The 24,167-nt window shown below is 36.3% G+C and overlaps 3 protein-coding genes across 5 annotated transcripts in view; 1 reads left to right on the top strand and 2 right to left on the bottom strand.

Moving 5' to 3' along the window:
- The window catches only part of LOC137408774 (synaptotagmin-1-like), a 29,616-nt gene extending 28,782 nt beyond the window's left edge, over positions 1-834 (bottom strand). Inside the window, exon 1 of the mRNA XM_068095356.1 lies at positions 693-834. The gene's annotated coding sequence lies outside the window, so the exon portion shown is untranslated. The remainder of the gene's footprint in view (positions 1-692) is intronic.
- A 3,198-nt stretch (positions 835-4,032) lies between these two features.
- Positions 4,033-18,163, bottom strand: LOC137408419 (monocarboxylate transporter 12-B-like). 3 transcript variants are annotated; one of them, XM_068094945.1, is made up of 10 exons: positions 18,103-18,163; positions 12,511-12,657; positions 11,538-11,678; positions 8,840-9,080; positions 8,558-8,733; positions 7,989-8,053; positions 7,314-7,478; positions 6,491-6,683; positions 5,022-5,159; positions 4,033-4,486 (listed from the first exon to the last, which is right to left on the bottom strand). In XM_068094945.1, exons 1-10 carry the CDS (start codon positions 18,158-18,160, stop codon positions 4,275-4,277), a joined length of 1,536 nt encoding a protein of 511 aa, XP_067951046.1. In that variant the 5' UTR covers positions 18,161-18,163; the 3' UTR covers positions 4,033-4,274. The 3 variants fall into 3 exon arrangements, 2 of the variants coding, with proteins under 2 accessions (XP_067951046.1, XP_067951047.1); XR_010980084.1 differs by lacking the exons at positions 4,033-4,486; positions 5,022-5,159 and adding exons at positions 5,501-5,778; positions 5,907-6,363; XM_068094946.1 differs by lacking the exons at positions 12,511-12,657; positions 18,103-18,163 and adding an exon at positions 12,395-12,500.
- Positions 18,164-22,728: 4,565 nt separating this feature from the next.
- On the top strand, positions 22,729-23,490 carry LOC137407878 (uncharacterized). The gene has a single exon (XM_068094258.1). The coding sequence runs from the start codon at positions 22,729-22,731 to the stop codon at positions 23,488-23,490; it is 762 nt and encodes a 253-aa protein (XP_067950359.1).
- Positions 23,491-24,167: the final 677 nt, after the last annotated feature.

The following is a 24,167-nucleotide window of genomic DNA, read 5'->3' as shown; positions in this document are numbered from 1 at the left end:
TAGTTTCACTTTGGCACTATATTCACCAGTTTTACTTTGGCACTATATCCACTAGTTTCACTTTGGCGCTATATCCACCAGTTTCACTTTGGCACTATATCCACCAGTTTTACTTTGGCACTATATCCACTAGTTTCACTTTGGCACTATATTCACTAGTTTCACTTTGGCACTATATCCACTAGTTTCACTTTGGTACTATATTCAATAGTTTCACTTTGGCACTATATCTATATATATATTTCTCAAAGTCCGTCTGCCGTCGTATATCTGTATATCTGCTGGTTTTTTGGCTATAGCTATTATTAGAACAATAGAGCTGGACAACAATGCAGAATGGTAAGTCATGGCTTACTTTCATTGGAAGCCTAACCTTATTAAGTAGCTTAGTGGAGTTTTCCATTGGCAATATGCCAGGCTACTAGCTTGAAAGGTACAGTTGTTTGACAAAGTTTTAAAACCTTTGCAGTTGTTTTTATTTTTCTCTTAGTTTATTTCAACTACACGACACACTTCTCTCATGATATGTAGTTTGAAAATTAGAATGGCAAATGTTGTTACATGTTAAATACAAATCAATTCTCTGTCCAAGATTCTTCTTTTACACGGGCAACGCCGGGTGGTACAGCTAGTCCACCAATATAATCAAGTAAGCAAAGTCTAAGTAAGGTAAAAACTGGAATAAAACTTACCAATCTTCTGCTCTTCGATCAGAAATAAGGCATAACTCTGCCACTTCAAAAAGATTTCCACTACTCGTGCATTCAGTAGGTCACGGAGAAGTCTGAGCCCTAGTCACTGGCTGTCAGAATGCTTCAGATGACACAAACACACAGGCAGTGGCAGCATTAATGATAATCAATATGACTGCTGGTTTAATATAATATAGTGCGCATGCATTGTGGGTAAATAATAATATAGCTTTAAGAGGAGATCAATAAAAGGCAAGATGGCGGATACATGAGGCTGTGGGTACGGAGTGTTTGATGCGCAGTTCCTTTGGCTTTAGCTCACACATCAATAATTGCATGCGGGTATCTTTATAGTTCAGTGAAAGACTTAACCCAGTATAATTGGCCTGCCATACAAGTATTTGCTTGGTGGATACATCTAAATAGACACGTTAGAATATCACCTATATATTTAAACATGTAAACATTCACTTGTTTCTGTTATTGATGCTAGAAAATACAAGCTGCCTGACAATACCAAGCTGCCTGACAATACCAAGCTGCCTGACAATACCAAGCTGCCTGACAATACTAAGCCTGTGAGTCACATAGGGTAGCTTAAGTTTCTTTTAACAATAGACACATTTGGTAGAATGTTTATAGAGCCCGCAAGGCAATCTTTCAATTTGCTACACAAAAGCATTGCTAATTTGTATTTACTTTATACACAGGACTTTTATTATTTTGATACACATGTATGTATAAATATATATATAAATATAATAATACATATAAATATATATAATATACAATATATATTATATATAATATAGTATATATAATATATACTGTAATATATAATATATATTATAGTATATATTATATATAATATATAGTATACATACTATATTATATTATATATAATATTACATATATATACTCAGTGGAATATATATATATGTATATAAAATATATTAAGAACTGAAAACTTTTAAAACATTTTACTACTTAAAGTTTCATGGTTGTTATCATTCATCAGGTAAAATTAAAATGATCTGAAGCTCATATGACTGTATGCAAAAACACATCGAGTAGCTTAACGATAAAGGCCAGCTACATATAATACAACAATTTAATTGGTTCATGTCACAGCATTGCAAGGTAAGTGCTTATTTGAATGCCTGCACATTGACACAAGCTCGTTTCTTGTGTTTATATGTATATATAAACTATATATATATATATATATATATATATAGAATATATACATGTATATATATATATTCCACTGAGCGTTCCACTGAGTATATATATACAGTCAAACTCGGATAACTTGCCCACAGATAGCTCGAACACATGATTAACTCGAACGGATTTGTTTGGTCCGTTCCCACACAATGATATACTGCTTTAGATAACTCGAACTTAGCATCATTAACTCGGACAGTTTTTTGCCTAACGGCTGCCAAGACGGCTGCCAAGACGGCTGCCAAGACGGCTGTGATCACTTTAGAATATCACTTTATTCTGAGCCATTGATATAAACATCAACTTTTTATAGTTCTTAGGCGTCATTATTACATCATCGGCAAAATATTTTCGACTTGTCTAAAGGTTTGCAAAAGGTATAATTATACCAAACATCCGCTTAGCGATGGCCTCTTGAAAGCAAGGGAAAGCGGATAATCTTCAAGTAAAATCGGCAAAATTGATCTTGGTTAAAACGCTCAGAAAAAGAGAAGTTTCTTTTCTAAGCGTTTTAACCACGATCAAGTTTAGCCGATTTTAATTCGAAACATTCTGGCAGTTGCATCATCTAAAACAACAAACAAATCTCAAGTAATAGAAAAATATCTATACTTTCTGATTAAAAATATTTAAAACTTCACACGAGAGACCCTTTAACTTGCAACAAGCAATCTATGCTTTTGATTGATATATAGTTTGTATATGTACATGTATCTACTGATAAATACATGCACTTGTGACAGTGCTCTGATAACTTGAACACTCTGATAACTGAAAAACTTTTGCTCGGTCCCGTGAAGTTTGAGTTATCCATGTATGACTGTATATATTATTCCACTGGGCATAATAAAGTGGACTGAGGAAGCCATCAAGGAAACAGATATAGCAACTCGCAAACTGCTTAAGATGCATGAAACACTCGACACAAAATCTGATACTACTAGATTGTATCTCGATAAGAAAGATGGAGATAGGGGACTCAAAAGTGCACAGCAGACAGTGAGAGAGGAAGAACAAAGCATTAATGCCTCAATGGCCGCCACAGATAAGTTGCTAGCTAAAATTCAATCGGCTGCCCTGAAAATGGAGGTTCGGAGTGATGATGACGAACTTGACCGCATGAAACCTCTTCGTGGTGCTTACCACTGACAGATATTTAAGGTTGGCAATTTCTACTAGACATATGTGTGGCTGAACAAAGGGACCCTAGCGGCCAATACAGAGTCGCTACTCATGGCAGCCCAGGAGCAAGTGCTCCCTACAAGGCAACTCCAAACAAAAATCTATCACACTAGAGACGATCCTAGATGCAGACTGTGCAAAGATGCACCTGAGACCATCCAACACATCATCAGTGGATGCAAGCAGCTAGCAGGAAACGCATACACTGAGCGGCATAATCATGTCGCAGGTGTTGTGTATATAAGTCTATGTGATGAGTATGACCTTAATAAACCACAACACCTGTGGGAAGCTCTTGGTAAGGTCAATGAGAAGGACAGTGCTAAGATCCTCTGGGACTTCTACATCCAGACTGACAGGCATGTCCTAGCAAACCAACCAGATATAGTGGTGGTAGACAAGGAGAACAAGAGGGCTACTATAATGGATATAGAAGTACCCAATGACTACAATATAGCCAGCAAAGAAAAAAAGGTAGAGAAATATCTCTCTTTTTGGAGAAGAGATTGAAAAATGCTGGGATGTAAGAACAACAGTAATCTCAGCAGTCATTGGGTCAATAACACCGGCGCATAAAATGTGGCTTGCCCAGATATCGACAGCAATCAACTCAGGTGAGTTGCAGAAAAGTGCGCTATTAGGAACAACTAAGATCTTGGGGCGAGTGCTCAAACTCCCAGGTCTCTGGTAGGAGACCCGGGTTAGAGCAGAACTTATTATTGTAGAACATTGTTATTATTAATACTACTATAATAGTATTATGAGATTATTTGAGTGACATTGTTATTATTAATATTACTATAATAGTATTATGAGATTACTGGGGTGACATTGTTATTATTAATATTACTATAATAGTATTATGAGATTATTTGAGTGACATTGTTATTATTAATATTACTATAATAGTATTATGAGATTATTTGAGTGACATTGTTATTATTAATATTACTATAATAGTATTATGAGATTATTTGAGTGACATTGTTATTATTAATATTACTATAATAGTATTATGAGATTATTTGAGTGACATCGTTATTGTTAATATTACTATAATAGTATTATGAGATTATTTGAATGAAATGCAACGTTGCAAAACATAAAAATATTCAAAATCTCTAAACTAGTGACACAAAAATAACTGAATACTGACTCATTCAAGAACAGTTTTTAAAGTTTATGAGATTTATCTTCTTCTATATTTGAGCTCGTCGTAGATTCTTTTTTCTTTAGCAATGTGAATACATTCAAGTTGCAGCCTTCAGTAGAAGCAACAGGAAAGACACAACTTGTGATCAGCATGATAAGGCTACCTGAGCATACGGCGATCGCTATCATAATTATTCCTGCTTTCCATGAACTATAGTAAGAGTGAAGAATGGCTACAACAAACAGAATAACAGATATAAAAAAAAGTTGTGTAACTTAGAATGGGTTTCTTTATCTTCTAAATTATTAGTGTAAAATGATAGCACCAGTTTAACAGATTAACATATTGAAGCCTGTTGTTACTCTTCATATGTGCACTTTGAACCTCAGAAAAACTTTGACTTTTGATCATCTCTATATACCTTGACTTATGATCACCTCTATATACCTTGACTTATAATCACCTCTATATACCTTGACTTATAATCACCTCTATATACCTTGACTTATAATCACCTCTATATACCTTGACCTATAGTCACCTCTATATACCTTGACTTATGATCACCTCTGTATATAATTATTTTCACGTATAATGTAAGGTAAGAGCAAATATTTGATAAGCAAGTATAACTTAACAAATTATTTATGTTTGATGACAATAGTACAAAGACACAGTTTGGTGTTTATAGAGTGTTTACCACAGTTATGTACATGTCTGTGGAAAAGTATCTACATGTACCTCTGTTTACAGATTGCTAAACTTACGAGATACAATGTATCCAATGGCCGCCGAGACTCCCTCACAGCCGTAGACTATGCCAATTGCAACGGATGAGTATTTCTTCTCTATTCTTTCCAGGACAACCAGGGGCACGAATGCCATAAAACAGGTGAGGCAGAGTGCTATAAAAGAACGCAACTTCATGAAGAAGAGTCAGTCAGACATCGCTAAAAACTTATTAATGGCTAAAAATAGGAAATTTACGCTTTTAGTGATCGTCAGAAACCAATGTTCTTGGTTAACAATATAAACACTCACGAACATGTGTACACTTGCACATAGATTTGTTTATATGCCCAAGTATACATTATGGATTCAATTGTATCTAACTACTGAATGCCTGGCATTGCCCAGGTAATACAAACCATTGCACAAATAGTTTATTTTCATTTAACATATCACAACAGTTACCATTCTGATTTTCCAAATTCAAATCAGGAGAAAGTGTTTTGTGGAGGGCACATTAATTAAAAAACAAAATAAAACAACTGTAAAAATGTTTAGATGTAAATGTAAAATAATTAGCAAGTAATAGCTAATTAAGTCTGCTTTGTTACGATTGCAATAAAAGATGATTCGGTAATGATACAATTAATACGAACTGAGATAACAAAATGAAAATCTTGAATATGTTGAATTAAAAATAACAATTCCTCTATAGAAGTGTGTGTGTGTATAAACAAAGGTTACTGTTCAAGCAGAAGCTATCCATCTAAACTTTGAATACGACGATACGGGTACCTCCCGATACGGGTACCTCCCGATACGGGTACCTCCCGATACGGGTACCTCCCGATACGGGTACCTCCCGATACGGGTACCTCCCGATACGGGTACCTCCCGATACGGGTACCTCCCGATACGGGTACCTCCCGATACTAGTATAAATGTAAAGGTGCGATATCGTATTGTCTTTGTTTGGTACTTTGCCTGACCGAACGGAGAGAGAATGTAGAGGCTATTCCTACTAATACTATTCCAAACAATACAATTGTCCGGGTGGAAAGTATTAGCCTTTACAGATTTAGCAATCCGACCTTACCAAAAATCGGAAATATAAATGTAACGGCGCAATTGAAATTGAAACAGCACACTTGAAAAATACAAATTGAAAAAATATGTAATGGTAGCAAAGAATTCGCTTTTAAACAATTAACAAAAACAACAAATGCAAAAGGTAATACTAGTTAATAATCAAAATTGCCCATTTAGCGTGTGCATACAGTATACGGTATATGATAAGAGCGATAGAATTCTAAGGACTGTATAGCTCAGTGGTTGAATGTGTGGTTTGACAGTTGCAATCTCTGTGAGTTCAAATCCAGCCTGAAACGTATATTTCATTCCTAGATTTAATGCTTATAGGCTGAACATACCGAAGTGCATACAAACAATAAATTATTTGAGATTTAGATAGTTAAATAGAAATAAATAAACAAACTGATTTACTAACCATAAACAGCACATGTGATATAAAGTGTAGCTGTGGTTTCTCCAAGTAGAAGGGGTAATGAGCCCACACTTCCAATCAATAGAACCATTCCTAGGTAAGTTAAGGATGATATGAATTTCTGATTAGCCAGTGCTCCGTGTATTATACGAGCTGGTATCTCAATGCCCCCGTACAAGGACAAAGCATAGGAGACCTGAAATATCAAAAAGTCTCAAACTATGACAATTGTAAGCTTGATCAAAAAGTAGTTTTTGTATAAAAAGGATAAGCTTACAATCTTTACTGTAATAAGAGCCATGGCCATCTCTGAGCTGTATCTAAAGCAACAGTTGGCTTAAAAAACAGGTTGGTCTGCACCCACAGGATTAGATCTCACAACATTATGATTAGCAAACAGTGGGTTACCGCCTGGGTTAATCACTCAACTTCCATAGATTCAGAATAATTCTGTAGATATATGTTCTCTGCTCTTGATCGGCACACATGGTGATCACTTGCTGTGTCCTTTACTGCCAGGTTGCTAGTAGTAACTTTACTAATAGCAGTAACTAATTAAGGTCAATGAATTGTTACTGTATGTTATTGAGGCTCATGAATAAAAGCTTTATATTTAAAGAAGGAAACAACTCTGTTTGTTAATTTCGCTTTAAAACAATTTTTAATAGTATTTTTGTGACATTTTAGAATGGTTCAGCTGAAATTTGTGAATCAAAAAGAGAGAGAACAACTTCTGTAGTAATGGATAGATAAGCAAGTCTACCTTCATGTTACACTGTGTATGTATAGAACAACACCAGTCTTTAGGCATGGGAAGATAACTCACATGATATTTAGGTATTCCAAGCTCCTTAGCAAACAAGGGAAGGAGGATGAATATGCTGGAGTAGCCCATCGCTGTGAGAACACAGGCCGAGACATAGAGAATGTATGGCTTGCTTGAAACTAAGGCTAGAAAAGTCTCCTTGAGTTTAGGTTCTTTTATTTTTGTCTAAAATTTATACACAAAGTTCAAGTTTATGTGGAAAGTTTACCAAATTTTAACATTAGATTTACATTCAAATCAAATACGGCAACAGTTTTTCAGGTATCAAAAAGCTCACGATGGATGTTGATAAATGCGAAAATATTCCACATCGCAGAAAATGGTAAACCATGGGAAACATAATAACAATAGTGGCTTAAAATGGAATAAGAATATGGTTTAAAATATACTTCAAGAAATATTTCTATGATTCAAAGAAGCTGTATCAAACCTGATTTTAAATTAATAACGATTTTAAAAGCTTTCAATATGAATTTGGAAACAAAATTGCATTGTCTTGAAACTATGACATAATTGTTAGAAATTCAAAAACTAGTATTCAACTTTTGTAAGATTTCTGTAAGATTATTGTCTAAACAGTCCCTCGTTATAACAGATGAATCTGACAGCATCAATCTGACAGCATGAATCTGACAGCATCAATCTGACAGCATCAATCTGACAGCGTTCACTTACACTGTTTTTAGAAACTTTTAGCAAATCAGAACTATAAGGAGTCGTAGTAAATACAGCCATTGTACCTGTAAATACAAAGGCATGAAATGTGTGGCTTGAAAGGTTTGTTAGACTGTTCAGTAATTTCCCCTCTTTGACAAAAAGTTCCAATTTTAGCTTGCTACAGGTTAGTTAAATATTATTGCATGTACCACTGAAGTCTCAGAGTCCTTAAAGGTTGACTTGCAACGAAATTCACGTTACAGTTATTTGGTGTCAAAAGTTTCACCCTGTCTTACTTTGTTGTTTTGTAGGTGCAAAATATGTGAAAATGTGATTACAAGCGTGGTGTAGTACAATATGATATAATATGATATAATATGATATAATATTATATAGTATAACGTGATATAATATTATATAATATATTATAATATAATATTATATAGTATAATGTGATATAATATTATATAATATAATGTGATATGATACTATATAAACAAAGTCCCTGATGCAGAAAGAACGCCTAAAGGCGGAGAACTTTTTTGCAAAACTTGTAGAATTTGTGGACTGAAAGTTGGCATCATTACTGGAACTGCAAGCCAGAGGAGAGTCTTGATGATTTGTATTTCCGGAATCCATCTCAAGCTGGATGTTAGCATTTTTAGTTGAAAGTTTATTTTGACTAACATAGGCTTCGTTGGCTTGCCCGTTCTCGCAAAACTTTTGTTCCTGTGATCTTGTTAGCATAATTTCATTATTCTTCCTACAAACATATAGTTTGAGCAAGGACAGCTACTCAAGTTTTGATATTTGTATTCAACAAAGAACAAGATGAATAGTGAGACTAAGTTTATATCAACTTATCTTACCAGTAGGCCTTTGGTCTGATCAACATAACGGGCACACAGGCTTGTAGGACTATTGCACCTATAAATACTACCGCTTCTTGATAAGATAGCCTATCGAACAACAGTCTAGCTAAGAGAGGTATGCAGAAGGTCCCCACTCCTCCGCCGGCTGACATTAATCCTACTGCTGTCGGCCTTTTTGCTTCAAAGTACGCGGAAGTAGACACAACAGCTCCTATGAAGGAGTAGTTTAGTCCGATACCTGATAGAACAAAAACAAATTATTTTATCAGTCACTACTTGTAGCCCCTGTTTTGCATCATCTTATATTTGCTGTAATGAGAGCCACCCATCCGACCATGCAGCCGTTCATTGGTTTACTCATTTGTTCGTATCTGATTAGGACGAACGCTCTCATAGCTGGAGGTTAAAAAAAGCAATGCATCATATGGAATTTGAACTCACAACTGTCAGCACGGTTGACCAATACTCCACCAACTGAACCAATCGGCCCCCTATAAAGAGAGGTGGAATAATTATATGGGTACTAGGGTGTCAGGGTGCTAGTCGCCTTGGCTTTTCCTCTCATCATTTTGTCTTGGCATCAAAAATAGCAACCTCAAGTCTTTTTAAAATCATCATATAGCTGTCTTATTGATCAGAGCAGCGTTGCCTTGTAACGCAAATAAAAAAGTATCATGTAATTTCATTCACAAATGATTGTATCTGTACATCGTTACATTAGTGCACTATTATATTGGCTCGCAGACAAACATACTATTGCCACTACATTTCATCTTTAGTTCTGCTTGATATGAGATGAGGATTTAAAGCTTCGGCAAGAGAGGATAACAAAGATATCACATCATATATAACTGAGGTTAAGGCAGGAGAAGATAATAAAGATATCACATCATATATAACTGAGGTTAAGGCAGGAGAAGATGACACAGATATCACATCATATATAACTGAGGTTAAGGCAGGAGAAGATGACACAGATATCACATTATGTACAACTGAGGTTACTGTAAAACCTCTAATTGAACACCACCTCTATTTAAACGCCGCCTCTAATTGACCGTCACCTTGAGAGAAGGGTTGAAAAATAAACCACCACTTTCCAATTGAACGCCACCTCCAGTTGACCGCCACTTTGACATTATTTGATCTTTGCGAGCTTATAATATCAACTGATCAAAAGAAAAGTGTCCCCAAATCGTATTACTAATAAACCGTTTATATCAATAACAATTAATTCTCTCGTTGTCCAATTCCAAAGCTTTTCATTTTTTTTCTGTTAAAACTTTGAAAGTAACACTATAGAAATAATCAATCAAATGGTCTCAGGCTAGTAGTAGTAGTTTTCTGTTTAGCATGGTTTTTTTACTTTGAAGTTGCCTACATATTCATTATTAAAGAAAACGGCTTAAATTCCTAATGTTAGATGAACTTTCAAAGCAACGCTATAATAATAATTACTGTCTCAGGCTAATACTGGTTACTTGTTTAACGTGGTAGTGATAATTACTGTCTCAGGCTAATAGTGGTTCCTTGTTTAAGGTGGTAGTGATAATTACTGTCTCAGGCTAATAGGGCTAAATTTGGAATCAAAGGCTACATTAGCGAGCAAACTAAATGAGCATAAGGAGCAAAACTTACGCTGCTACATGCAGCGCGTGTAAGTTTTGCTCTGCCAAAAAATTGTTTGGATGCTAGTATTGACTAGTTCAGCAGTGCAGAAGAAGAATTGAGGCTAGAAAAAATTGTGGAAGGTATTGGACAGCTAGAATATGTTCATTCCATCGAAAGCAACAATCAGAAAACAGCTATCCGAGCAAACGAATGGCAACAGCTTTGTTTTTAAAATGTTAATTTTTGTTTTTGCATGTAACATAATTATGTATGGTTTGTTCATGTCATTTATTCATGAATATATTTTTGTATCATTTGACAGACCATTATTGTATAACTTATAAACATGCAGAGTTATAGCGTGTTATTTAATAGCATCTTTGCGGCTATTGTAACACGGCTTACAATGGTTCAATACTCATGACTCCACTTCTATTGCACATAAAAAGCTAGTTTTGGCTGCAAACTGTAGTAAACGTGTCAGTGAGTGCAATGAGCTTTTATTCAACAATGTTAAATATAGAAATAAAATGAAAATACGTTTTCAAATTTAGAAAGAAATAAAAATTGAAAATGCCAACAAATTACAAAGAAGGACGCAGGCTATAATATCATTGCAGGTCAATTGCAAGCAATAGATATCAACTGGTAGAGATATTTATCTGTTTCTATATGCATATTTATTAAGTGATCTTTGATAAGTTGGAGGTCAATTAGTAGATTTATTGCATCCAAAGGGTTAATATTACTCCAACGAAAAAAGAGAGCAAAATATAGGTGACATTCATTTCGCCCGTGATAGGGCTACATTTATTTTTTGAAAGTTTGATGAGCCATTTGAAAAATACACCGACAGCCTCTAATTGACCACCACTATAGAGGAAGGGTTGAACAATAGAGCGCCATGGCGTTCAATTAGAGGCTTTACGATAACTTATCTTATTCATCAGCCGCATTGAAAACTTCGAGCAGAATTTAACCAACTCTAAAAACTGTATTAGTTGATTGAACTAGCAAGTAACAACTAAAACTTCAAAATAATAAAAACATATGAATAACTGAATAGGCTTGAGAAGTTTCTTACCCATGAGGAAGAATGCTAGAAATAGGAGATAGACAGATGAGCAGAAGGCGACCATAACATATCCAATAGTGATGAGGCAGAGTCCAACACAAGTCACTGTTCTTAAGGCCAACTTTGTAAGTAGAAATCCACTGGTTGGTCCTGAAATTTGATTAAGTTATCATTTTATTGTTATTTCAAATTAGTTAATTTGTAGTGTATTTGTTAGTGCGTGCATAACATCTCATGTCTTCACAGAGCTTACCGGAATCTACACAATAATAGCTTATTCACTCTCTCACTCATTCACTCACTCACTCATTCACTCACTCACTCATTCACTCACTCAATCATTCACTCATTCATTCATTCACCCACTCACTTATTCACTCAGTCATTCACTCACTCATTCACTCACTCACCCATTCACTCACTCATTCACTCATTCATTCACTCACTTATTCATTCATTCATTCACTCACTCATTCATTCATTCACTCATTCACTCATTCATTCACTCATTCATTCATTCACCCACTCATTCATTCATTCATTCACTCAATCATTCATTCACTCACTCACTCATTCACTCAATCATTCACTCACTCACCCATTCACTCACTCCGTCATTTATTCATTCACCCACTCATTCATTCACTCAATCATTCACTCACTCATTCACTCACTCACTCATTCATTCATTCACTCATTCATTCACTCATTCACTCATTCACTCATTCACTCATTCACTCACTCATTCACTCATTCATTCACTCATTCACTCACTCACTTATTCACTCAGTCATTCACTTAGTCACTCATTCACTCATTCAATAATTTACCTTCTCATTTTTTTGCGGACTCTATCACCTACTCACCTAGCTACCTACTCAACCAAATACTCATGGACTGTTACTGGTCTAATCGCTCCTGCTCCATCAAACTTTTCTTCCTTACTTTTTCACTTGCAAACTCTTCACAGACTCTGCAATACCTGCTAAAAGGACCAGTGAAAATGGTAGAGCTGTCATCCATACGCTCAGACTTGAGTTCGACCAGCCATGTTTCTCTTCCATCTCTACCAGGACGATACCAAGCGTTCTCATTATTCCAGGTGAGACAGCGTACACAAGGGCAGCAACTATATATCCATAGAGTGTGTAGCAAACACTTAGTGAGGCAAACAATTCCTATAAATTGTGCGAAGTCGTCTAATGAGGAAAACCTTCTACCGCTCAGCACTAAAACTAGTTATTCATGTCGCCTAACCTCAAGCTACGGATGAACACAATAAGAGAGTAATGAGCATAACCAACAGCTACAATATTTGGCAAGTGAAGGGGTAAACAATAGTATAGTTTACCAGGCTGTGGTTAGAGAAGCAAAATGTATATCTATATATATATTTCTCAAAGTTTGTCCGTATGTGTATTTGTAGGTTTGATTGTCCGGCTATAGCATAGTTAGAATAGTTGTAGTTGGACAACAATGCAGACGCAAAGTCATGGTTTACTGCCATTAAAAGCCTATCTTATTAACGAGCTTACTAGAATTTTCTATTGGTTATGTGCCTGACTAACAGCTTGAAAGTCACAGTTGTTTGACAATGTTGTAAAACTTTTACAGTTGTTTTTATTTTTCTCTTAATTTATTTCAACTACACAAAACACTTCTTTCATGATATGTAGTTTGAAAATTAGAATTGGAAATGTTGTTACATATTAGATACAAATCAATTTTCTGTCCAAAAACCTTTTTATTACTCGAGCAACGCCGAGTAGCACAGCTAGTGTGTATATATATCCATTTTATCCATGTACATGTATCATCCATGTATCATCTATTTAAATGCCAGTGTTTTTCTGTCGTATGTTCAGTTACAGCGATAAAATTTTAAGAACAAAAAATCCACTTCATACTAAATTTGGACTCATAACGTTCAGATCTGCAGACTGGCGAGCGAACTCAATACACTACGCTATTTGCGTCATACTATGGAAAAATAGTGCATATACGTATGCATCGCTTGCAAAAATACCGGCACGCTTCAAGTTCATAGGTCATTACATGTTATCATTAGTATTTTTCTTCATCTGGTTTTTTGCTCTGATTTTGTGCTTTTATCATCTGATCAGGCTGAAACACATATCTGTAGTTGTGTTCTCTTTGATAGTGCCTGCTGGTAAATGTGGAGTTGTCTGAGGATAAACTGCTAAGTCGCTTATTTATACCTAATGGTATGTTGTTTGTTACTCTAAGTGCATGGTTAGATTTGACACGTGTACATACTGTGGATTTCCATAGAGCTTGTAATAAATTCTATGTTTACCTGTAGTTAGGTTGAGGTTTACAACTATGAAGTTTACCACCCTTTTGTTAGTAGATACAGTTGTACGCAGTCTATTCACAAGAAAGATGAAGCAGAGTGTATTCTTAATTTACTCAGCTTCTTTTAGAGTTTCGCTGCTTATTCCAAGGCCAATATAATATAATTCAAAGGTGTTGCCTGTCTCTTTATAGATTTGCTTGAGTATGCTTGTTTCAACTAGCTCACAGCATTCTACATTAAACTCAATGAATGTGGTAAATTTTGACACTGTTCTTTGATGTACAGCTGATGAATGATCACACAACAGCTGATGGACAGTCACACAACAGCTGATGAATGATCATTCAACAGCTGATAGATGATCACACAACAGCTGATGAATGATCACACAACAGCTGGTGAATGATCACACAACAGCTGATGAACAGTCACACAACAGCTGATGAATGATCACTCAACAGCTGATAGATGATCACACAACAGCTGATGAGTGATCACACAACAGCTGATGAATGATCATGCAACAGCTGATAGATGATCACACAAAAGCTGATGAATGATCACACAACAGCTGATGAATGATCACACAACAGCTGATGAATGATCACACAACAGCTGATGAATGATCATACAACAGCTGATGAGTGATCACACAACAGCTGATGAATGATCACACAACAGCTTAAGATGCAATGAATTTTGCTTCTCCATAATACAAATATCAGAACATAAGTAAAGTATTATTACACACACTAAAAAGTCATTGCTGCTCAGTAAAAATATACCATGACAAAATAACTTTCAATGGACTACTTGATATGACAATGTGAAGTTTTGGCGGGGCGGAATACTGTGAGCTAGTCGGAGTTTAGATACTCAAGCAAATCCATAAAGAGACAGGCAACACTTTTGAATTGTATTATATTGGCCTTGAAATAAGCAGTGAAACTCCAAGAGAAGCTGAGTAGGTTAAGAATACACTCTGCTTTATCTTTTTCGTGAATAGACCGCGTACAACTGTATCTACTAACAAAAACGTGGTAAACTCTCCTCCACAAATTTTTTAATCAAAACTTGGTTAAAAATAGCTACAGCTGTATGAACAATGTGAGCAATACTACCACTGCTCATAACACTAGACTACTGCATCACAATAAGACTCCAATAGCTACAAAATCAAGAAATTGCAACTAACGAAATATACTCAACTCCGCAATTTGAGTATATTAAAATTAGATTATTTTTGACAAAAGGTTTTGGGAAACCATTTTAGTTAAAAATCATCATATAAATATAAAATTAGATGGTCTATATGAAATTAATATATGTATAGACTAGTTGAATTTAAAGCTAAAATTCTTAATTATTGAATTTGAGTAACTTAAGCTAGAAACTTAAGCTAGTTTAAATATTTACTATAATAAGAACCGTGATTGAAGCTAGCTTAATAATCATCAGGTGTAATCATCTCTAACGCATCTAGTAGCTAATAGGCTAGCAGTAACCAATAGTATTTTTCCAAGCACTTTCCGAGTGCTTATTTTAACTGATGTAATGAGTATGACTACAACTATTTTATTGTATAGCAATGTAGCCGCTTAGTTCAGTGAATAGAACATCTGCTTGCAGACCTGGAGGTTCCAAGTTTTAAACCTGTGCAAAGTGGATTTTTCATTTTTAAAACTTTGTTGCTATAGCTGGACACATGAACAACAAACAGACAAACACAGAGATTTATATATCTATAATAGTCGAATGCCCAGCGTTGCACGAGTAACAGAATAATTACCTAGTGAATTTGTGTAATTTACCTAGAAAGCTAGGTCTTTACTAAAATCTTTACTAAAACAATACTCGTGTTTTGGGCCAGCTTAACCATCGTTACGCATAACGGTAAAAAGTGCTAATTATTAACCTAAGCAAGCGCTTTATGCTCAAGTATTTGAACCAATGTAATGACTATTTGTCCAAATTAATCATTGTAATCCATGTAGCTTAATGGTTAAGTTTGCTGGCTTCAGATATGAAGTTCTCAAGATCAAATCCAGTGCCATGTAACATTTTCATTGATAGACTTTAATTGCAATAACTGAACACAGTGATTAACAAAAAGACAATATATTTATATATGTGTATGTCTGTATTTATATTCAATAAACCAAACACTTTAAAACTGTTCATATTCTGTCTCAATAACTAATGAATAATGATCAACAATGAAGTCCCAACTAACTTGACATCCAAATAACTCTCACACGAACTGTTAGTTTAATGCACCGAATCTACAGCTCACCTCCCCGAGTAGAGTCAGTTGAATTTATACAATATTCCCTATTAGCTAGTCAAGAACCTTATCAGATGAATTGTACACTTTTGTTCAACTTTAGATAGGATTTAAACGAATCACAAAGGAATGCACAAAAGATGCACAATGATGGGTGGCTTTGATTGATTGCTCACAGTGATCTCTTCCTTCAGTATATACTATATACATCCTTCTTTTAGTTCGAGAACTTTTATAGGTTTTACGAATCATGTACATGTATGAGATTTGGCAGTCATTATGTATTTCATGATTGTACACATACATGTACACCATTATTGTACACATACATGTACACCATTATTGTACACATACATGTACACCATGATTGTACACATACAGGTATAACCATTAGATAATAACCATGGCCTAAAGCAACAAGGTTAGCTTGATCGTTGTTGAAGAAGTTATATTTTACTCTATGCTTTGAACCTTTAGACTTCCACTGCAGCCTTCCAGTTCTTTCTATAATCTCTGATATAATAGGAGCCGTGGGCCGTGTAAGTTTGTCTGGGGCCACAGTTTGAGGTTGGAGAGGAGATTGCATTGTACATTACTCCAGACCACGACATTCCTTTACACTACCAGGCTGGCTGTCACCTGCACAACTCATTCACCTTTAGGCCACCAGGCCGGCTGTCACCTGCACCACTCATTCACCTTTAGGCCACCAGGCCGGCTACCACCTGCACCACTCATTCACCTTTAGGCCACCAGGCCGGCTATCCCCTGCACCACTCATTCACCTTTAGGCCACCAGGCTGGCTATCACCTGCACCACTCATTATTGCGAATACACTCTGCACTTTATTGGCAACACTGATGGTTTATCACGGGTACTGCCAGGATAAACTAGTGACTATAAATAGCATATACGCAAGGATGAGAAGAAATTAGGAATGACAAATGAAAAGAGAGAAGATTGTACACACTACTAACATGGCGAGAAAAGTATTTAGGGAAATTGATAGACTGATGGAAGTCGAGGTGTTACATCTATCCATAGAGTCAGGGCAAACTCATTCTGAAGATCTTTCTGTTTTAAAAAAAGATCAGAGTTGACGAGAGTTGACAAGTTGACTCAAATAGAACAAAATTCTAAAAATTTTCAGTCCAAAGAGCACTAACTTATTTTTAACAGTTTGACGGCGTTCTCAAAGCATCGACAGCTTTATTCACTGGAAGTGGTTGATAATTTATAGGTTTAGCTTATATATTTTAATGAAAAATTAGTATATAATTTACATATTTTACTTATGAAAAAACTTCGCAAGGAAAGCTGCTGATATTTAAATTTTGGATTCCTTGAAGTTTATTTATAAACAGAGAATTAAATGCAATTAATCAAAAGACAAGGGGTTAAAATCAGATTACAGAAATTCATTAAAAATTGTGAAAAGTCTTGAATTGTCAAAAACGAACCATCTGACTTTAGAGTTTGACCATAGCTGACCTAGAAATTAAAATAAAAGCACTTGAGAAAGAGCTGACCTAGAAGTTAAAATAACAGCACTTGAGAAAGAGCTGACCTGGAAGTTAAAATAACAGCACTTGAAAAAGCCTCTCCCCCCCCACCGATTTGACTCAGAAAAGAGCATAACAATGTGAGTCAAGTTGATGTCAAGCATGATGTCAAGTTGCAAAAAGTTGTGATAGAGCCAGCAGAGTTAACTTCTAATAACTTCATTAAGATACTCCTTGTAAGTGTCTATGCTGTTGTAACCCACTACCAGGCATGAGGGAGTCAGATATTGACATTGATCTATGCTTATTAACAATATTTATATACTATAAATATTATAGCCTACCTGGTGATTTACAGAGGCACTACATTGGTAACCAGACAATTTCTCTGCAAGCAATGCTAAAGTCAAAAATAGTTGATCCAAGCACCTATTCTCTATTTCCAGTTAGACTCTAGAACGCATACATACCAAAAGCCACCAACCAGGAGTAGCGGCTGTCCACAGGGTATCCAGTTTGACTTGACATGATCATTTGACAGCCTATAGCGGAGTGGAGTAGTGACACTAAGAATCTTATAAAGAGAGACATCTCATTGGCTGAGAGATGGACCTGTGACATCTCATTGGCTGAGAGATGGACCTGTGACATCTCATTGGCTGAGAGATGGACCTGTGACATCTCATTGGCTGAGAGATGGACCTGTGACATCTCATTGGCTGAGAGATGGACCTGTGATGCGTAACACTAATTGATGAGTTTAAGAAGGACAGAATGTTAAAAGAGCACCACCATTTTTCCAACTCATTTCATGTGCTCATTAGCCAAACCCACACACTTGGCATCTATCAGACGTACTACCTACAACAAATGCTATCAAATTAAATACCTTGGGAATACTTGCTATATTGCTGTAGATTAAATTATTTCCTAATTAATGTTTATGTCTGCTAGTGGCACTGCTTGTTTCACAAAGTTGTACGTGTATAAAATTCCTTACTTGCTTTTAAAATAATATATATGAGGAAATAGTTGAAGCAGTACTTTTTTCCTCAGTCAGCGACCTATATATATTTACATGACCTATATACAGTCAAACATGGATAACTCGCCCACGGATAGCTCGAACACATGGTTAACTCGAATGGTTTCTTTGGTCCATTCCCACGTAATGATAAATTGCTATAGATAACTCGACCTCAACTCTGTTAACTCGAACAGTTTTTTGCCCAACGGCTACCAAGACTGTTGTTACCGCTTTAGAAAATCACTTTATTCCAAGTCATAGAGGTAAACCTCAACTTTTCGTAAATCATAGGCGTCGTTATTATCACCGTCGGCAAAATATTTTTGTCAACGACTTTTCTAAAGGTTTGGTGAATTTTGATTTTTACAAAACATCCGCTTAGCGATCACCTTTCGGAAGCATGGAAAAGTGAAGTGACCTTCGCATAAACTTGAAGAAAAATCGGCAAAATTGATCTCGGTTAAAACGCTCAAAAGAAAAAGATGTCTTTTCTTCTGAGCATTTCAACAACGATCAAGTTTTGCCAATTTTAATCTAAAAAACGTCCTGGCAATAACATCACCTCAAACAACAAAACAATCTCAAGTGATAAAAAAATCTCCAATACTTTTTGATAAAAAAGTTTTAAACTTTACATTAGAAGCATTTAATTTGAAACAAGCCATTTATGCTTTTGATTTCTATTATCGTTTGTATATGTGCATGTATCTACTAATAAATAAATAAATATATGGACTTGTGACAGTGCTCTGATAACTTGAACGCTCTGATAACTTGAACACTTTCGCTCGGTCCCGTGAAGTTCGAGTTATCCATGTTTGACTGTATATAAATAGAAAATTGTTTCTTCACCCCGGTTAACCCTTATAGGTGGTAATTTCTGCTCTAACTCGGGTCTCCTACCAGAGACCTGGGAGTTTAAGCACTCCCTCAAGATCTTAGCTGTTCCCAATAGCGCACTTTTCTGCAACTCACCTGAGTTGAATGCTGTCGGTATTTGGGCAAGCCACATTTTATGCGCGGTGTTATTGCGCCCAGTACCCCAATGACTACTGGGATTACAGTAACTGTTGTTCTTACATCCCAGCATTATATATATATATAAAAAAAAATTGTTTCCTCACCCCGGTTAACCCTTATAGGTGGTAATTTCTGCTCTAACTCGGGTCTCCTACCAGAGACCTGGGAGTTTAAGCACTCCCTCAAGATCTTAGCTGTTCCCAATAGCGCACTTTTCTGCAACTCACCTGAGTTGATTGCTGTTGGTATTTGGGCAAGCCACATTTTATGTGCTGGTGTTATTGCGCCCAGTGCCCCAATGACTACTGGGATTACAGTTGTTTTTACATTCCAGCATTTTTCAATTTCTTCTCCAAGAGGGAGATATTTCTCTACCTTTTCTTTTTCTTTGCTGGCTATATTGTAGTCATTGGGTACTGCTATATCTATTATAGTAGCCCTCTTGTTCTCCTTGTCTACCACCACTATATCTGGTTGGTTTGCCAGGACATGCTTGTCAGTTCGGATGTAGAAGTCCCAGAGGATCTTAGCCCGGTCATTTTCATTGACCTTACCAAGAGCTTCCCACCAGTGTTGTGGTTTATTAAGGCCATACTCATCACATAGACTTCTATACACAACACTTGCGACATGATTATGCCGCTCAGTGTATGCGTTTCCTGCTAGCTGCTTACATCCACTGATGATGTGCTGGATGGTCTCAGGTGCATCTTTGCACAGTCTGCATCTAGGATCGTCTCTAGTGTGATAGATTTTCGTTTGGAGTTGCCTTGCTGGAAGCACTTGCTCCTGGGCTGCCATGATTAGCGACTCTGTATTGGCCATTAGGTTTCCTTTGTTCAGCCACATATATGTCTGGTGAAGATCGCAAACCTTAGACATTTGTTGGTGGTAAGCACCATGAAGAGGTTTCGTGTGCCAGTCAATTTCTTCATCATCAGGGCGTAGGTCCGTTGTAAGAGCAGCCGATTGAAATTCAGCTAGCAACTTATCTGAGATGGCCATGGAGGCTGCATATGCTTTGATGCTTTGCTCCTCCTCTTTCACTGTCTGCTGTACACTTTTGAGTCCCCTACCTACTATATATATAAATATATATATAAATATATATATATATATATATATATATATATATAGATATATGTATATTTATGTATATATATATGTACATTATATATATATATGTATATATTAGAGCTGCACAACGATTATAAAAATTAATCGCGATTAATAACTGGTCTGAACCAGTTAATCTTCGATTAATCTTAGAATTAATCTAGCAAAAACCTGCATATTCAAAAACAAATAATACAGCTACATATAGATTAATTATATTTTAGACAATTGTTAGCAGTAGTACATGTTATGTACAATGTACATAAGTTACAATGTAATAATTATTATGAGTATGAAAACTGTCTATGAAAGTCTATAATTAAGTCAGCCAAGAGTTGAGGCAGCGCAGTTTATTCCCATCATCTGAATAAAGAGATGCCCTCTTCCTACATACAATATTACCAGCTTTAGAGAATAGCCGTTCACAGGGGACAGTAGTGCCGGTAGTCAGTAGTATTAGTTGTTGTCTGTGACACCTGGTGATGATTTCTGCACGGTAGGAAGAGAATTAGTTAAAATATATCCTAATGATGATGTGCTGTGGTAGTAAGCAAATTCTTTCTGGCATACACTGCACTTCGCTTTCTTGTTTACGCTTCCAACAACTTATAGAAGTGCGCTGCCTAGGGTGGAAGACATTTTTCTGCTTTTGCGTTCCAATAAAGTGTCAATCTTATATTACTAATAATCTGAAGCTGAAATATGATTGTAATTTTTTTGAAAAATGAAAAAACATGTATAATTTACTTTTAAAAAAGTTTTTAAAAATAAACAAAAATAAACTGTAAGATACGTATTAAATAATACTGAAATCACTTTTGTTGCTATTGCATAGAAACATGTTCAAACAACTAACAACATGGCTGCTTACAGCTAGATCGGCACGGCGCTTGTGCATTGTATTGTATAAACAAGTTTAATGTTAGCGACTCAATGTGTTTTCATAGTTGAGTGCAAAATAATTGTGGTTTAATTTATTGGTAAGAAAGGGTTGCTTGTCATAATATTTATTTGTTAGTAAATTAAATGCTAGTAACCTGCTACATTAACGTATGGTACTAAATAGTACAAAGGAAAGGAACCACATCAAGATCATCATCTCGGTTGCATTTTAATTGAAGATTAATTGGCCCAACTCAGTTAATCGTTTATTTGTATTGGTCGCGTTAATCGTTTAATTAACGCGATCATTGTGCAGCTCTAGTATATATACATATATATATATGTATATACATATATATACATATATATATATGTATATATATATATATATATATATATATAAATTGTTTCCTCACCCCGGTTAACCCGTATAGGTGGTAATTTCTGCTCTAACTCGAGTCTCCTACCAGAGACCTAGGAGTTTGAGCACTCGTCTCAAGATCTTAGCTGTTCCCAATAGCGCACTTTTCTGCAACTCACCTGAGTTGATTGCTGTCGGTATTTGAGCAAGCCACAACTTATGCGCCGGTGTTATTGCGCCCAGTGCCCCAATGACTATTAGGATTACAGTTGTTCTTACATCCCCGCATTTTTCAATCTCTTCTCCAAGAGAGAGATATTTCTCTATCTTTTCTTTTGCTTTGCTGACTATATTGTAGTCATTGGGTACTGCTATATCTATTATAGTAGCCCTCTTGTTCTCCTTGTCAACCACCACTATATCTGGTTGGTTTGTGTTAGGGTGTTCCCATACCACAGCCTGTCTTAATGTAGCTCTGGTAAAGTAATTATATCTCCATACCCTTGAGTGTCATACATTACTGAAGTTAAGTCATTGTCTTGCTATCTAACTATACACACATACTTTACGCAAACACTGTCTTCTCTCTTTACACATTCAATATAGCTAACAGCATAACATGGTGTCAGGATGGTAGAACGGCTACTTAGCAGCTGGGATTAGCCTTCGCGTACGGGCGCATTATCAGCCATGTCAGAAGGTGGCTCGCTCAGACCACCAGCTAACTTTTTAGCAGGTTTTTCAGCCCAGAATCCAAGTGAAGCTAACAGGAGTTGGGCAGCATGTCTAGAGCAGTACGATTTTTACATGTCTGCAACCGAGAAGAATGCCAAAGACGAAAGCGTACAGGTAGCCACTTTGCTAACAATACTTGGAGCGAAAGGGCAAGAGCTGTTCCGAACATTCGACTTGTTGGAGACAAACAGAAAAAAAGTTGAGTCTGTCAAGGATGCATTCACGAATTACTTTGCTCCAAAGGTAAAGGAGGGGTTCGAACGCTACAAGTTTTACAGTCAAGTGCAACAGCTGGGTGAATCGTTTGACAAATTTCTGTCGGCGCTTAAAAGCCTCGTGTCAACCTGCAACTTTCATGAGTCAGAAAGGGACAAGGCACTAAGGGACAGAATCGTATTTGGTATCATCTCTGAATCGGTACGTGGGGAGCTTTTCAATGTGCCAGAAACTCTTACAATATCCAAATGCATCGAGGTTTGTCAACGTTTTGAAGCAACGAAGCAATATTTGAATGACTTTAAGACGTCAAATTCAGGACCAGCTGCTTCTGTACACACCCTAAACACGCAAGACAAACACAATTTGGCACGGCAAAATTCCAAGCTTTCACATGACATGCAACAAAAGAAAACGGTAACTAACTGCAGATATTGCGGAGGTTCGCATATAGTTAGACAATGTCCGGCCTACGATAAGCTTTGTAAAAACTGCCATTAAAGGGGACATTATCAAAAGGTCTGCCGATCACCGCCTTCCGCCACAAAGAACACAGCATCAACTGCTTCCAGAGTACACGAGCTTGCTTCAGAAGGGTCAGACGCGCTACAGGAAGTTAACGGTCAGTCTAAGCAGTGCAAAAATGAGTGGTATGTAACAGTTGACTGTGACAGCAAAAGCTTAAGGCTCAAGGTAGACACTGGTGCCCTTTGCAATGTTATACCAAAGTCGGTTTGTGATAGCTTGGGCCTTGCCAATACTAGAATAGAGAAACACAGCCAGCTACTGACTTCATTTAGCGGGCATCCTATAAAAGTAATAGGAAAAGTATCACTCATGCTTGAGCATAAACTTACTTTTTCTATACATGATTTCATAGTAGTTGAGCAGGGTGAGGCAACTCTTTTAGGCCTTCCTAGTTGCATTGCTATGAATTTGGTAAAAACTGCATGTGCTGTAACTAATAACTCTGTTGTATCTGAGTTTACTGATGTTTTTGAGGGATTGGGCAAATTGCCTAGTATGCATGCCATGAGGCTCAAGGAGGGTAGCAAACCAGTAATACAGAGCCCTAGAAGGGTTCCCTTTAGATTGCGAGATGCTTTAAGACGCAATCTTAACTTGATGGAATCTAAAGGTACCATAGTCAAAGTTAAAACTCCTACAGATTGGGTCCA

Source organism: Watersipora subatra, chromosome 11 (assembly GCF_963576615.1).
Source record: "Watersipora subatra chromosome 11, tzWatSuba1.1, whole genome shotgun sequence".
Taxonomy (NCBI): domain Eukaryota; kingdom Metazoa; phylum Bryozoa; class Gymnolaemata; order Cheilostomatida; family Watersiporidae; genus Watersipora; species Watersipora subatra.
Note: the sequence above shows the minus strand (reverse complement) of the source record. Positions and strands in the feature narration are given on the sequence as shown.